The sequence below is a fragment of the Artemia franciscana genome, unplaced genomic scaffold (assembly GCF_032884065.1).
Source record: "Artemia franciscana unplaced genomic scaffold, ASM3288406v1 Scaffold_2494, whole genome shotgun sequence".
Lineage (NCBI taxonomy): Eukaryota > Metazoa > Arthropoda > Branchiopoda > Anostraca > Artemiidae > Artemia > Artemia franciscana.
Genome location: NW_027063353.1, coordinates 16,211 through 33,384, shown reverse-complemented (window position 1 = coordinate 33,384; position 17,174 = coordinate 16,211). Strand labels below are relative to the sequence as shown.

Genomic DNA, 17,174 nt, shown 5'->3' with positions numbered 1-17,174 from the left:
ATTATTCCTAGATCGACACCTGCGGATGAAGTGAATGCTTGCCTGAAAAATTCTTATTGATGGGCACACGTAAATACATTAAAATTTGATTTTCTTTTGCAAAATCGTTATTGTTATTCGTTGTCAGTTCCAAATCGTTAAGTTTATTATGTAAACTGTAAAATTATTCATGTTGCCTGATAATAAATTTGGTTTTTAATTTTAACTAGAAAAACAGCTAGGAATTTTAAGTATTTTTTTCTTTCGATTCAATGAACTTGTCACAACATTTAGTCGTTAAGTATGAAATATGCCCCATTATCTAATAGACTAATAATGATGAAATTGTTATTATTATTTAGTATGATTTGTATGAATCTAGTGTTAGCCGTTTTTTATGACGATAATGCGAAGTTTTGTGTTGACAATTTTGATAATGATAAATATTTAAGCAGACCAGTCGCAGGTGTTATAGATGCTATAGGAAATAAAAGAACGTATTGTGTATGTTATATTCTTATAAAAGGTGTTAAAGAAACTTATTATGAAGCCACTAGATCTTGTAATTTGATAAAAGATGTAACACTATCAAGACTCCCATTTATTCGTCATATAGATGTAAAGTATACGTACCGACCACCGATGGTGATATATGATTACGAGCCTCTTGCTAAGTACGTGGGACAATTATCTCGAGAAGGAAAAATATCAGACCTTGATCTCTGGGGAAGAGAACTTATTACTTATGGTGCTAAACATATGCCAAAGTGTACACCAATTAGATGCCAAAGAAAAACAAGTAAATGTGATTGGCGTACTACATTCAACGAAGGATACATAAAATATGAAATAGAAACCAAATTTTGTAAGACGAAGTTAAAGTTGGCGGTGGTATGTGAACTGCACATAACTGATAATGAAGTGGGGGAAGAAAACAAATGCAACAAGAAGGATTTAGAAAGACTTATAAGCAAAAGACAAAATATTAGGAAGACTACAGCGACTACCGAATCTTCAACAACACTTACTACTACACATACTACAACACTGACTGTGACAACGACTGCTAAACTTACTACTGTGTCTACTACTGTATCTACTACCATACCTACTACCACACCAGCTAAACTGACTACAGCGACCGCTATGCCTTCTAGTACACCTAGTACTACATCTATTACGACACCTACTACTGCATATACCACTATTTCTAAGACTACACCTACTACCAAAACTACTACACCGACTACAACAGCTGTTACAATTTCTACCACACTTTCTACTCAATCTACTACTTCACCTAATACTATATCTACTGCTGCATCTACTGTTACACCAACTACCAATCTTACCATACATATTACGTCATCGACTATTAAATTCACAACTAAACCCACTACTGTATCTAACACTGGATCTACTACCACTCCTACCACCACAGCTACTATACCAACTACACCGACAACTACACATACTACTACTACTTATACTTCTACCATTACACCTACTACTGTATCTGCTACCATACCTACTAACATATTTACTAAACTGACAACACCAACTACTATATCGACTATCTATCTTATCACACCTATTACCATATCAACTATTACATCGACAGCTAAACCCACTACTGTATCTAATCCTGTATCCACTACCATATCTACTATCACATCTACTACACCATCCATACCGACTACTAAATGTATTACCACTTCTACAATTACACCTACTACTACATCTGCTACCGTATCTACTATCACTCCAAATGCCACAGCTATTGCACTGAATGCACATACTGCTACACCTTCTACTACTACAAGTGCTTCTTCCACACAAACGACAATACCGATTACTGCCACACCTATTATCACATCTACTAACACACCTATTAAAAAAGCTATCACAATGAACGCTACTTTAACTAAACCTGCTACCACACCTACACCGACTACTACAACAAATACTGTATCCAACATTGTTTCTACAGCTTCCTTACCGACTAGACTGTCTACTAAACCTTCTAATACAGCGACTACCACCACCTCTACTACCATATCTACTACTACATATATTACTACCCATACTGCCATTCTTCCTACTAAATTGAATACACCTACTACCACACCTACACAATCACTTATCACAATGTATACTACTTTTAATACCCCTAGTACACCTACTAATAATTTTTCTAAGACCTTTAATACAGCTACTACACCTACCACTTTGGCTGCTAAACCTACCACTACAATGATCACTGCCACACCTACAACCATATCTTTTACCACATATGTTACAATACCTACTACCATGCAAACTACTACAACAACTACACCTACTACAGAATCTATACTGATTACTACACCAACTGCTGCATTTCACACCGTATCTACTACTAAACCGACTACAAAAACTACCACCCAACATAATACCACACCTACTACCACATCTACCACCACACCTACAACTAACCTGACTACTACACTTAACACACCGACTAGACCTTGCAGCATACCTACTAATTTATCTACTAGTGTATCTACTATAACACCTACTGCCACACCTGTTAGACCGAGACCAACTGCTACACTGAGTACTACACCTACTGCTACATCTACAGCTAAAACTACTACTAAACATACTACGACACCTTCCAAAAACAAGAAATTTAATCCCACAGAAATTGAAATGTTCTTGAACAAGTGTAATAGATCAGCAGAAATAGAAACTTTTCGAAACTCTCTTGATAAAGAATTTTTAAGCACATATGATCCTGAATTGTTATCAAAAATAAGTAGAACTCTACATGACATTAAAATTGCTTTGAAATTACTTCAAGAATTGAATGGGTGCTTTCAAATATTTGGTAACAAACAACGCTTGGACAACTTTGAGTATAAACTTGGAAAAGCACTAAAATCAATTAATGACTACAAAATGTATCGATCAATATTCAAAGAAACACCAAGATATTATGGTCGTCATATTATTTTCTATTATATTTCATTTATTGTATGTGTTAATTTTTCTATTATCTATTTCATGTTGGATCAGGGCTTCAAAAGCAACAATAATAATTTGTTCTTGTCCTAAATTACCTATTTAAATATGTAAGGTTTGTTCATTTCTTTGGCTACACCACAATGTTCTAAATTATCTTCTGGTCGAGTTTGGATTATACTTAGCGTGTTCTAAATTTCATTAAATTAAGCAAGATCTTAGAGTCAGAGACCCATACAATCTTCCTTCTCCTTCTTAGAGAAGGTTTAGAGATGTTTTCCTAAAGAATAATCTAAGTTTGGTCGAAATACAAAAATGGGAAAACAAAACGCATGATTTAATTCTATATTTTGTGGATTTTTTTTATTATTATCTCTCAATTCACATCCTCTGACACTCAATGTTTGACCCAACCTCAAGCAAGCACCATCATATATACGACATTTTTTGGGCATTTTTCCAAAAATACTCGCATACGCAAGAGTTTAAACTTAATGAAAAATCCCACTAAGTGTTTCTTCTGATGACTCCAAGCAATTGAGGTCAGCGTGGCATAATGTACCACTACCAATGATAGATACCCTTCTGGGCAAAAGTATCATACCTAAGAGCTTTTTTCCAGCATTTGCCCTCAAAATAAATTTATAAACTAAAGAATGACCATTATTTTATTTGAACAGCGGAAACATTTATTGTATGCGTTAATTTTTCTATTATCTATTTCATGTTAGATCAGGGCTTCAAAAGCAACAATAATAATTTGTTCTTGCCCTAAATTACCTATTTAAATATGTAAGGTTTGTTCATTTCTTTGGCTACATCACAATGTTCTAAATTATCTTCTGGTCGAGTTTGGATTATACTTAGCGTGTTCTAAATTTCATTAAATTAAGTAAGATCTTAGAATCAGAGACCCATACAATCTTCCTTCTCCTTCTTAGAGAATGTTTAGAGATGTTTTCCTAAAGAATAATCTAAGTTTGGTCGAAATACAAAAATGGGAAAACAAAACGCATGATTTAATTCTATATTTTGTGGATTTTTTTTACCCCCCTCCCAAGCCCCCCAGCGCGCGTAAGTCGTTACGCGCCATATTAGTTACACGCCATGTTAGTTGTGTCCCTGTGTCCCACCTGTGAATATATATATATATATATATATATATATATATATATATATATATATATATATATATATATATATATATATATATATATATATATATATATATACTAGCTGTTGGGGTGGCGCTTCGCGCCACCCCAACACCTAGTTGGTGGGGCGCTTCGCGCCCCCCCAAGCCCCCCCGCGCGCGTAAGTCGTTACGCGCCATATTAGTTACGCGCCATTGTAGTTGTGTCCCTGTGTCCCACCTGTGAACATAGATAGATTTATATATGTGTTTCAAACTACGTAAAAATTGCGAATATACAACATTCTTGGCTTTCCCATTGTCTGTCCATATACAAAGCCGTATGTACTAATAATGACGTCATATGCAAACGCTCTTTTTACAAACAAACAAACATGCATACACACAACTCGTTTTTATATAGATAGATAGATAGATAGATACAATACAAATTAACTACGTAAAACTTGTGAATATACAACAGTCTTCGCTGTCCCATTGTCTGTGCGTATAAATAGATTGTCAGGTTTACCGACCCTCAAAGATGCAACATACAATTGTACATTGGTAAAGCAATCTGTATTAAGATCTATACCGCATTTTTCTAGTGATTGCCCTTGAGCTTTGTTGATGGTGGTTGCAAATGCTAATCGAATTGGGAATTGCAATCTTTTAAATTGAAAAAGCAGATCCGTTGGAATCATGGGAATGCGAGGAATAAGAACAGCCTCACCCTCATAAGGCCCTGTCAAGATTGTGGCATCTATTAGATTTTCCATTGTTTTTTTTTTTACGGCAAGTCGCGTGCCATTGCAAAGCTTTGGTGGGTTGATATTTCTTAAAAGTATTATTGGTACGCCTATTTTTAGTTGTAGCAGGTGTGGTGGACACCCTGAAGGATCTATGGAATTTGAAAATTCAGATGGATAATTAACCGCTTCATTTGGTTCCGAAATACAAATTAACTGCGTAAAACTTGCGAATATACAACATTCTTCGCTGTCCAATTCTCGCTGCATATAAATAGATTGTCAGGTTTACCGACCCTCGAACATGCAACGTACAATTGTCCATGGGAAAAACAATCAGTATTAAGATCAATACCACATTTTTCTAATGATTGACCTTGAGCTTTGTTAATGGTGATTGCAAATGCTAATCGAATTGGGAATTGCAATCTTTTAAATTGAAAAGGCAGATCTGTTGGAATCATGGGAATGCGAGGAATAAGAACAGCCTCACCCTCAAAAGGCCCTGTCAGGATTGTGGCCTCTATTAGGTTTTCCATTGTTTTTTTTACGGCAAGTCGAGTGCCATTGCAAAGCTTTGGTGGGTTTATATTTCTTAAAAGTATTATTGATACGCCTATTTTTAGTTGTAGCACGTGTGGTGGAAACCCTGAAAGATCTATGGAATTTAAAAATTCAGATGGATAATTAACCGCTTCATTTGGTTCCAAAACTGTGTCGACTGACTTGTAAAGGACTGCCTGGTCTTGAATCTTGGTCAAAACAATATTGTTGATTTCGTGGACGTCTATATTTTTGGGTGCGAGAATCGCTCTTTCACTTAGCCATTTATTATTTTTATAATTTTTTAGAATATTCGGAAATACTTTTTCAATCAATTCATTTTTGGACGTCACTAAATTACAGAAATCAGCAGGTAGTTGTATACGTCCTGAAATTGAGTCTACTGGGAGCTTTCCGTTTCCCATTGCCAGCAATTGATCTGAAAATGTTTGACCAGAGTCATCGTTTTGCAATCGGACACGCATATTTGTAGTTAATTTTAATGTTTTTACGTGTGCCCATAAATTAGAATTTTTCAGGCAAGCATTCATTTCGTCTGCAGGAGTTGATCTAGGTATTATAGGTAATGTTTGCCTGAAATCTCCCGCAAGCAATATTAAGGTGCTGCCAATCTTTCAAGCATTGATCCAGAGCCTCGAGCGATTTTTTGTGTGCCATTGTGCGCTCATCCCAAATAATAAGTTTGCATTGCTGCAATACTTTACCCATCCCAGATGATTTGGAAATATTGCACGTGGGAGTTTCTGTAGAATGCAAGTTCAGAGGCAATGTCAAAGCGGAATGAGCAGTTCTTCCACCAGGCAGCAATGTTGCGGCTATTCCGGACGACGCAATTGCCAACGCTATATCATTTTTAGATCGAATTGATGCCAGAATCAGTTTTATCACAAACGTTTTACCAGTACCTCCTGGCGCATCCAAAAAGAAAATTTCTCCAACGTTGTTATCGACACAATGCATTATCGTATCATAAATGTCTTTTTGTTCCGACGTTAACTTGGAAATGTTATTTTGTACATACGACAATAGATCACTCGTACTGTAACTTTGTTCACGATCCAATTCTACACATGTCGAAACAGCAGCGATACGGTTAGGTGAAGGCATTCCCAAATCCTGAAGAGGTTTGTTTGCCATACTTATGCACAAATCTTCTATAACAACTAAAGTGTAGTTATAAATTTCTGATGTAAAATCAAAAGTCATGTCTGACGTCTCTAACTGTTTTCGATGAAGTATATCTTCGGACATTTTTGACTTATATTTTTCCCATAAATCTGTAGGAGCTGATGGAGAGCAAGTTGTTAAAATGATGCCAAACAATGCACGAATTTGACTTGGGGTTGACGTTTTGCACGCGTCATTGATGCAGTTATCCCAGTGTTGGTCATTCTCCAATAAATTCAGAGCTTGGCATGCACTACGGTAAGTGTCATGTATAGTACCATTTACAGTCCTCAAATATTAAAAGGATGTCGGACCGGGTACATTCACCAAAAGACTGACTTACCCTGTTTTCGACGTTCAAATACTTTATTTTTAGTATTCCACGTGTAATACGAAGGCACTTCAGTATACAGCATTTTTTTTGCAAAAGAATCATTTTTGCAAAGCGAAAAAAAAGCTGTTAATGTTGTATCCGGTGGATTCAGGACTCTTTGTTGCACGTTGGTTTCCGTGAAATAAACACGTTGACCATACTGTAAATGTACCGCTAAGTGAACAACAGCTGGACTACGTTCATGTATCGGAAATGAAAGAATTCGCCAAACAGCTTCATTACTGCTTATGTATCTTCCAGCCTGATATTCTACGATTTCATCGAAATCTTTGATTTCGGACTGCAAGCCAAAAACTGCCATGTCACTGCCTTTGTTGACGTATTTACATATGTATTTGATTGCCTTTACGGAGTTACAGTATTCAACGTTTATGTGTGCATTAAATGTTTTTGATAATAAAGGGGAATATGGAACAACCCACTGGTTATCTACTTCGATGGTGGTACCGTTACGCTTCTTTATTATTGCTGTTTTACCGCCATCTTCAGTAGATCTTCTTCTATATTGTGGGTAACCATCATTGCCAGTAATTGTTTTGGGTACTAAAAGTCGAGGATATTGCTTTGTGCACCTTCCTTTGGCCATGCATGGTGAATTTTCGTTCAGTGCACCGCAAGGTCCATGTATCATATTTTTTACAATAATATCATGTAACCCCTTATCGACATTTTATCAGGTATTTCAGCGGAAATCACATCATCAATTTCGTTTGAAGTAATTTTTTTATGTAGCCAGATTAGTATATGTGCGTGTGGCAAACCTCGTTTTTGCCATTCCACTGAGTACATCCAGCATCGCACTGACCGAAACACTTCATGTTTTACAAGGTAGTTTATCAGTGATTTCAACTTTTGCCGGAAGACACGTGCCGTAATGTCATGCCTATGAACCGCCGATTGTCCTTGAAGTAAAAGCTGCAGTATCTCGTCCCAAGATTGATTACATGTAAATGTAATAAATAAATCTGGACGACCATAGAGACGAACATACGCAATAGCATCTTGAGCATATTCATGCATATGACGGGGACTGCCAGCATATGACGAAGGTAAAATTGTTAATCTTCCAACGTTTGTGGTATTACCGTCATTTATAACTGCATCTCGCAAATGAATGTATTGTTCAGAGCGGAGCTTGGTCTGATTCAGGCGGATATATAGCAAACGTTCTGATTCAATTTTAGCATACATATCCACGACAAATTGGTGAAACAATTCACGGCATTTTAAAATATAATTTTCTTCATCCTGCCGAATCATTAGTCTATAGGAATAATAATGCATTGCACTGCATTTCTTATTCATTTCTTTGTTAGTGGCTGGATTCATCAATTTAATATTAAAGTGATAGCCGTCGGCTCCATCCCAAAAAATGATAGGATTTTGTAGGGCATCGTAGCATCGATGAGTTTCAGCAATTCTTAACAACTGAGCGTTTTGCTTATGTAGAATAATATCTCGAGGTAAAAACTGATCACCGACCATAACGATTGCCACTTCGTCGATAGTCGGAGCATTGTATCTACGCACATGTTGGCCAGGAGGCGTTTTGTCAGCGGAAATAACAATTTTATGAGTATCAGTAGGCATCAAATCGATGGCTGTTTTGAACAGACGCACTAAATTATTATTTTCGTGGAAAAGATGTTGCAATTGGGAAACGATTGTCCTTTCAACGTTGGGAGAAATTTCGCAACGTGCATTCAATTCAGAATTTCTATCACTGATGAAGTACAATTGTAAAAATTTATGATTCTCGCCTGAGAATGGTAGAAGGGACCCTGCTTTATGATAAATTTGCCCTTTTACTTTGAAAGTAGACATAAATTGATCTGGATTTTCGATTTGGGCTCCAAACGACGTCATTTGGAAACATGAGTTGTATTGTCTGATTTTTGACAAAAAACGCTTAGATTCTGACGTAGTTCCAGTAAGGAAAGTCTTCAATGGCTCTGGTGGTGCAGCCAATAGAGGAAGTTTAACTTTTCCTGAGGCGCAACACATTCCCATTGTTTCACCATTGAATTTCAAGGCCTTGCAATAGGGACAAATTTTAGACATTGTCCCGATTTGAACACATCTACTCAAGCTATAATCATCGACTGGGTTGTACCTGAATGCCAGGCGATAACTTTCAGATTGCTCTGATTCCTCGGCACGCTTTCTTTTCTTACTTTCTCTATCAGCAGCAAGCCTGTTTCCCTGCTGGTCTTTTGATTCCTCGGCACGCCTTCTTTTTTCACTTTCTCTTTTAGCAGCAAGTCTGCTTCTGCGTTGCTCTGGTAGTTCCTCGGCATGCTTTCTGTTCTTTCTTTCTCTATCAGCAGCAAGCCTGTTTCCCTGCTGGTCTTTTGATTCCTCGGCACGCCTTCTTTTTTCACTTTCTCTTTTAGCAGCAAGTCTGCTTCTGCGTTGCTCTGGTAGTTCCTCGGCATGCTTTCTGTTCTTTCTTTCTCTATCAGCCTCAAGCCTGTTTCCCTGCTGGTCTTTTGATTCCTCGGCACGCCTTCTTTTTTCACTTTCTCTTTTAGCAGCAAGTCTGCTTCTGCGTTGCTCTGGTAGTTCCTCGGCATGCTTTCTGTTCTTTCTTTCTCTATCAGCCTCAAGCCTGTTTCCCTGCTGGTCTTTTGATTCCTCGGCACGCCTTCTTTTTTCACTTTCTCTTTTAGCAGCAAGTCTGCTTTCGCGTTGCTCTGGTAGTTCCTCGGCACGCTTTCTTTTCTGACTTTCTCTATCAGCAGCAAGTTTTTTGGCATAGACTCTTTGAGCATCTTCATCAGTCATTGTAAACTTAAACATTAATAGAATTCTACGCAAACATATGTCTTATATAACTTGAATGACGTCACCTTCAAAGCAAAAATGATGGCAACTATCATTGCCCTTGAGCTTTGTTGATGGTGATTGCTAATCGACCATTCCCTGTCCCGGTGTCCCGGTCGTCATTTACATCCCTTTTTTACCTTTTTTTTAGTTTTTTTAGTTTTTTTAGTTTTTTAGCTTTTTTATTTTTTTTATTAGTTTTTAGTTTTTTTTGTAGTTTTTGCCTTTTTTTAGTTTTTTTAGTTTTTTAGCTTTTTTATTAGTTTTTAGTTTTTTTGTAGTTTTTGCCTTTTTTTAGTTTTTTTAGTTTTTTAGCTTTTTTATTTTTTTTATTAGTTTTTAGTTTTTTTGTAGTTTTTGCCTTTTTTAGTTTTTTCAGTTTTGACGTCACCTGATCCAGTTTTTTCAGGTGACGTCACCTGATCCATCCACAGACAGACAACTTATTTTTATATATATAGAAGATATATATATATATATATATAATATATATATATATATATATATATATATATATATATATATATATATATATATATATATATATATATATATATATATATATATATATATATATATAGTATATATCTATATATATAAAAATAAGTTGTCTGTGTGTGTGTGTGTGTGTGTTTGTTTGTGTCGAGTGACGTCATGTTTGTGTGTCGACTGAGGTCATGTTTGTCGACTGACGAAATTACAGACCGGGACATCGGGACACAAATGACGACCGGGACACCGGGACATAGGGAATATAAATGACGACCGGGACACTCAAAGAGAAAGCGACCGGGACACAAGGAATGTTCGATTAGCAATCCCCATCAACAAAGCACCGGGACACAAATGACGACCGGGACACAGGTAATATAAATGACGACCAGGACATAAGTAAAAAAAAAACTAGAAAAAAAAGGTTAAAACTAAAAAAAAAACTAAAAAGAAAAAAAAACTAAAAACTAATAAAAAACTAAAAAAACTAAAAAACTAAAAAAGAAAAAAAAGGAAAAAAACTGAAAAATAAAGGAGAAAAACAAAACTAAAAAAAACTAAAAAGGTAAAAACTACAAAAAAACTAAAAAGAAAAAAAAACTAAAAAAACTAAAAAAAAAAAAAACTAAAAAGAAAAAAAGGGGAAAAACACAAAAATTTATTTCATCATTTACCAATTCAAAAACGAATGTATATACAGACCGGGACACAAATGACGACCGGGACACAAGGAATATAAATGACGACCGGGACACAGGGACAAAACTACAACGGGGACGCTGGGGGGCACAGGGGGACATATAAATGACAAAGGGGACACAGGGAATGTTCGATTAGCAATCACCATCAACAAAGCTAAAGGGCAATCATTAGAATCATGAGGTATAACTAAAAAAAAAACTAAAAAAGGTAAAAAACTAAAAACTAAAAAAAAGAACAATTCAAAAACGAATGTATATACAGACCGGGACACCGGGACACAAATGACGACCGGGAAACAAGGATTATAAATGGCGACCGGGACACTCAAAGAGAAATTACAGACTGGGACACCGGGACACAAATGACGACCGAGACACAGGGAATATAAATGACGACCGGGACACAGGGACACAACTACAACGGGGACGCCGGTGGGCACAGGGGGATATATAAATGACGACGGATACACAGGGAATGGTCGATTAGCAATCACCATCAACAAAGCTCAAGGGCAATCATTAGAATCATGAGGTATAGATCTGAATACGTATTGTTTTCCCATGGAAAACATATATATATATATATATATATATATATATATATATATATATATATATATATATATATATATATATATATATATATATATATATATATATATATGTATATATATATATATATATATATATATATATATATATATATATATATATATATATATATATATATATATATATATATATATATATATATATATATATATATATATATATATATATATATATATATATATATATATATATATATATATATATATATATATGGCGCTGTTGGGGTGGCGCTTCGCGCCACCCCGACAGCTAGTATAGTATATTTATACTAGCCAACAATTACAGGTTTATTGTAAATTGTTGGAGCTTTAGCTTGCTTGGCACGTAAAGATTTTTCCAAGTGTCAATGTTAGAATAAACATTGACAAATTGAAGAAAACAAATCAATAAAAAGAAGAAACTTAAAAAAGAAAAACTAAAAAAGAGAAAAACTAAGAAAAGAAAAAAGTAAAAAAGAAAAAAACTGAAAAAGAAAATGTATCTATCTATATATATATAAATAAGTTGTCTGTGTGTGTGTTTGTCGAGTGACGTCATGTTTGTGTGTCGACTGACGTCATGTTTGTCGACTGACGTCATTATAAGGATTGAGCTGTATGCGTCATGAAGTTGTTTGTCGACAGACGTCATGTTTGTCAATTGATGAAATTACATACCGGGACACCGGGACACAAATGACAACCGGGACACAGGGAATATAAATGACGACCGGGAACCTCAAAGAGAAATCACAGACTGGGACACCCGGACACAAATCACGACCGGGACACAGGGAATATAAATGACGACCGGGACACAGGGACAGAACTACAACGGGGACGCCGGGGACACAGGCGGGATATATAAATGACGACCGGGACACAGGGATTGTTCGAATAGAAATTACAGACTGGGACACCAGGACACAAATGACGACCGGGACACCGGGACACAGGAAATATAAATGACGACCGGGACACTCAAAGAGAAATTTCAAACTGGGACACCGGGACACAAATGACGACCGGGACACAGGGAATATAAATGACGACCGGGATACAGGGACACATCATTAGAATAATGAGGTATAGATCTGAATACGGATTGTTTTTCCCATGGACAATTATATGTTGCATGTTCAAGAGTCAGTAAACCTGACAATCAATTTATATGCAAAGACAATGGGACAGCGAAGAATGTTGTATATTCGCATGTTTTACGCAGTTAAAAACATATATATATATATATATATATATATATATATATATATATATATATATATATATATATATATATATATCTATATATATAAAAATAAGTTGTCTGTGGATCTGTGGATCTGTGGATCAGGTGACGATCCACAAAAAAGGTAAAAAACTAAAAACTAAAAAAAAAAACTGAAAAAACTAAAAAAAGGCAAAAACTACAAAAAAACTAAAAACTAATAAAAAAAAATAAAAAAGCTAAAAAACTAAAAAAACTAAAAAAACTAAAAAACTAAAAAAACTAAAAACTAAAAAAAAAACTTAAAAAAAGGAAAAAACTGAAAAATAGAAGAGAAAAAGAAAACTAATAAAATTAAGAATAAAATAAAAAAAATAAAAAAGATAAAAACTAAAAAAAAGTAAAAAGAAAAAACGAAAAAAACTAAAAAAGCTAAAAAAAGGTAAAAACCAATAAAAAACTAAAAAGAAAAAAAGGAAAAAAAACTAAAAAAACTAAAAACTAAAAAAAAAAACTTAAAATGGATCTGTGGATCTGTGGATCTGTGGATCAGGTGACGATCCACAAAAAAGGTAAAAAACTAAAAACTAAAAAAAAACTAAAAAACTAAAAAAAGGCAAAAACTACAAAAAAACTAAAAACTAATAAAAAAAATAAAAAAGCTAAAAAACTAAAAAAACTAAAAAAACTAAAAAACCAAAAAAACTAAAAACTAAAAAAAAACTTAAAAAAAGGAAAAAACTGAAAAATAGAAGAGAAAAAGAAAACTAATAAAATTAAGAATAAAATAAAAAAAATAAAAAAGATAAAAACTAAAAAAAAAGTAAAAAGAAAAAACGAAAAAAAACTAAAAAAAGCTAAAAAAAAGGTAAAAACCAATAAAAAACTAAAAAGAAAAAAAGGAAAAAAAACTAAAAAAACTAAAAACTAAAAAAAACTTAAAAAAAAGGATAAAACTGAAAAATAGAAGAGAAAAAGAAAACTAATAAAATTAAGAATAAAAAATAAAAAAAAATAAAAAAGATAAAAACTAAAAAAAAAGTAAAAAGAAAAAACGAAAAAAACTAAAAAAGCTAAAAAAAAGGTAAAAACCAATAAAAAACTAAAAAGAAAAAAAGGAAAAAAACTAAAAAAAATTTTCATCTAAAAAACTAAAAAAAACTAAAAAAGGTAAAAACTAAAAGAACTAAAAAAGAAAAAAAACTAAAAAAAGGAAAAAAACTGAAAAATAAAGGAGAAAAAGAAAACTAAAAAAATATAAATAAAAATAAAAAAACTAAAAAGATAAAAACTTCAAAAAAAACTAAAAAGAAAAAAGAAAAAAACTAAAAAACCTAAAAAAAGGTCAAAACCAATAAAAAAAACTAAAAGGGGAAAACTGGGACACAAATGACGACCGGAATACTGGGAATATAAATGACGACCGGGACACAGGGAATGTTCAATTAGCAATCACCATCAACAAATCTCAAGGGCAATCATTAGAATCATGAGGTATAGATCTGAATATGGATTGTTTTTCCCATGGACAATTATATGTTGCATGTTCAAGAGTCGGTAAACCTGACAATCTAAATAAATGACGACACTCAAAGAGAAAGCGACCGGGACAAAAGGAATGTTCGATTAGCAATCAACAAAGCACCGGGACACAGGGAGTATAAATGACGACGACCGGGACACAGGGACATAACTACAAAGGGGACGCCGGGGTGCACAGGGGGATATATAAATGACGATGGCGACTCAGGGAATGGTCGATTAGCAATCACCATCAACAAAGCTCAAGGGCAATCATTAGAATCATGAGGTATAGATCTGAATACGGATTGTTTTCCCATGGACCATTATATGTTGCATGTTCAAGAGTCGGTAAACCTGACAATCTATTTATATGCACAGACAATGGGACAGCAAAGAATGTTGTATATTCGCAAGTTTTACGTAGTTAAAAACATATATATATATATATATATATATATATATATATATATATATATATATATATATATATATATATATATATATATATATATATGTATATATATATATCTATATATATATTCACAGGTGGGACATAGGGACACAACTACAATGGCGCGTAACTAATATGGCGCGTAACGACTTACGCGCGCGGGGGGGCTTGGGGGGGCGCGAAGCGCCCCCACCAACTAGGTGTTGCGGTGGCGCGAAGCGCCACCCCAACAGCTAGTATATATATATATATATATATATATATATATATATATATATATATATATATATATATATATATATATATATATATATATATATATATATATATATATATATATATATGCTAGCTGTTGGGGTGGCGCTTCGTCATTTTGTGTCCCGATGTCCCGGTCTGTAATTTCGTCAGTCGACAAACATGACGTCAGTCGACACACAAACATGACGTCACTCGACACAAACAAACACACACACACACACACACAGACAACTTATTTATATATATATAGATATATACTATATATATATAATATATATATATATATATATATATATATATATATATATATATATATATATATATATATATATATATATATATATATATATATATATATATATATATATATCATATATATATCTTCCATATATATAAAAATAAGTTGTTTGTCTGTCTGTCGACTGACGTCATGTTTGTCGACTGACGTCATTATAAGGATTGAGCTGTATGTCGTCATGAAGTTGTTTGTCGTCTGACGTCATGTTTGTTGACTAACGAAACTACAGACCGGGACACAGGGACACAAATGACGTGTTATGTCTGTTAAAACGTAATAGAGGCAACAATCTTGACAGGGCCTTTTGAGGGTGAGGCTTTTCTTATTCCACGCATTTTCATGATTCCAATGGATCTGCCTTTTCAACCTAAAAGATTGCAATTCCCAATTTGATTAGCATATTTAGTTTTCAGTCCAGAACCACTAAAGCTATTATGTAAATATCAAAAATATTTATGTTGTCTGAGCAATAATTTTTAGTTTTTATTTCAAAATAGAAAATTACCTGACAATTTTAGAATTATATCTATCTATATATATAAAAATAAGTTGTCTGTCTGTGGATCAGGTGACGTCATGTTTCTGTGTCGACTGGCGTCATGAAGTTAGTTGTCGTCATTTTTGCTATGACGGTGACGTCATTAAAGATATTTAAGACATATATGTTCACGTAGAAATCTATTAATGTTTAAGTTTAAAATGACTGATGAACTTACAATGGCAAAAGCCGATGAAGATGCTCAAAGAGTCTATGCCAAAAAACTTGCTGCTGATAGAGAAAGTCAGAAAAGAAAGCGTGCCGAGGAATCAAAAGAACAGCAAGGAAACAGGCTTGAGGCTAAAGAACGCAAATCGCGCAGTTAGATGAAGATCCACCTGGACAGCAAGAGTCAAAACATATCAAAACTGAAAATGATAGCGATGATGATTGGGTTTGGGATCTTGACTTGGATAAGGTCATCAATGCCTACCAGATTTTAGTTAAAAAAACAAAGGTTCGGCGATATGTATTTCATAGTGAAGCTGAAAAATAAAGAAGAAAAAGAAAACTGAAAAAAGAAAAAATGTAAAAAACTAAAAAATACTAAAAAGAAAAAACACTCAAAGAGAACACAGGTATTTAAGAATATCGTTCAAAGACAAATTTTTAATTGTAAGAAGACCGTTGAAAGAGAAATTTCTAATTGTAAAATGACTGAAGAACCTACAATGGCAACACCCGAGGAAGCTGCTCAAAACGAATGTATTCACGCCGAAGTAGCTGAGTTGGTAAAGCGTTATGTTTCAGGTTCTAGGTCCGAGAGGCTCTAGGTTTGAACCTTGGCTTTAGCATTAATACAAAAGAAGAAAAAAACTAAAAAAGGTAAAAACTACAAAAAAAAAAATAAAATGAAAATATATATATATATATTTATATATATCATCTTTTCCACAAAAATAATAATTTAGTGCTTCTGCTTAAAAACAGCAATCGAATTGATGCCTCCTGATACGCAACTATCAACAAAGTGGCAATCGTTTTGGTCGGTGATCAGTTCTTACCTCGAGATAATATTCTTTATAGGCGAAACAATCAGTTGACAAGAATTGCTTAAACTCATCGATGCTACGGTGCCCTACAATATCCTGACGAATATAAATGACGCCCGGGACACTCAAATAGAAATCACAGACTGGGACACCGGGACACAAATGACGACGGGGACACAGGGAATATAAATGACGACCCGGACACAGGGACACAACTACAACGGGGACGCCGGGGGGCACAGGGGGATATATAAATGACGACGGCAACAAAGGAAATGGTCGATTAGCAATCAC

General features: G+C 34.3%; 1 protein-coding gene across 1 annotated transcript; it reads left to right on the top strand.

Moving 5' to 3' along the window:
• Window positions 1-303: 303 nt before the first annotated feature.
• LOC136042923 (mucin-2-like) lies at window positions 304-3,585 on the top strand. The gene has a single exon (XM_065727844.1). It carries the CDS (start codon window positions 316-318, stop codon window positions 3,073-3,075), a length of 2,760 nt encoding a protein of 919 aa, XP_065583916.1. The 5' UTR covers window positions 304-315; the 3' UTR covers window positions 3,076-3,585.
• Window positions 3,586-17,174: the final 13,589 nt, after the last annotated feature.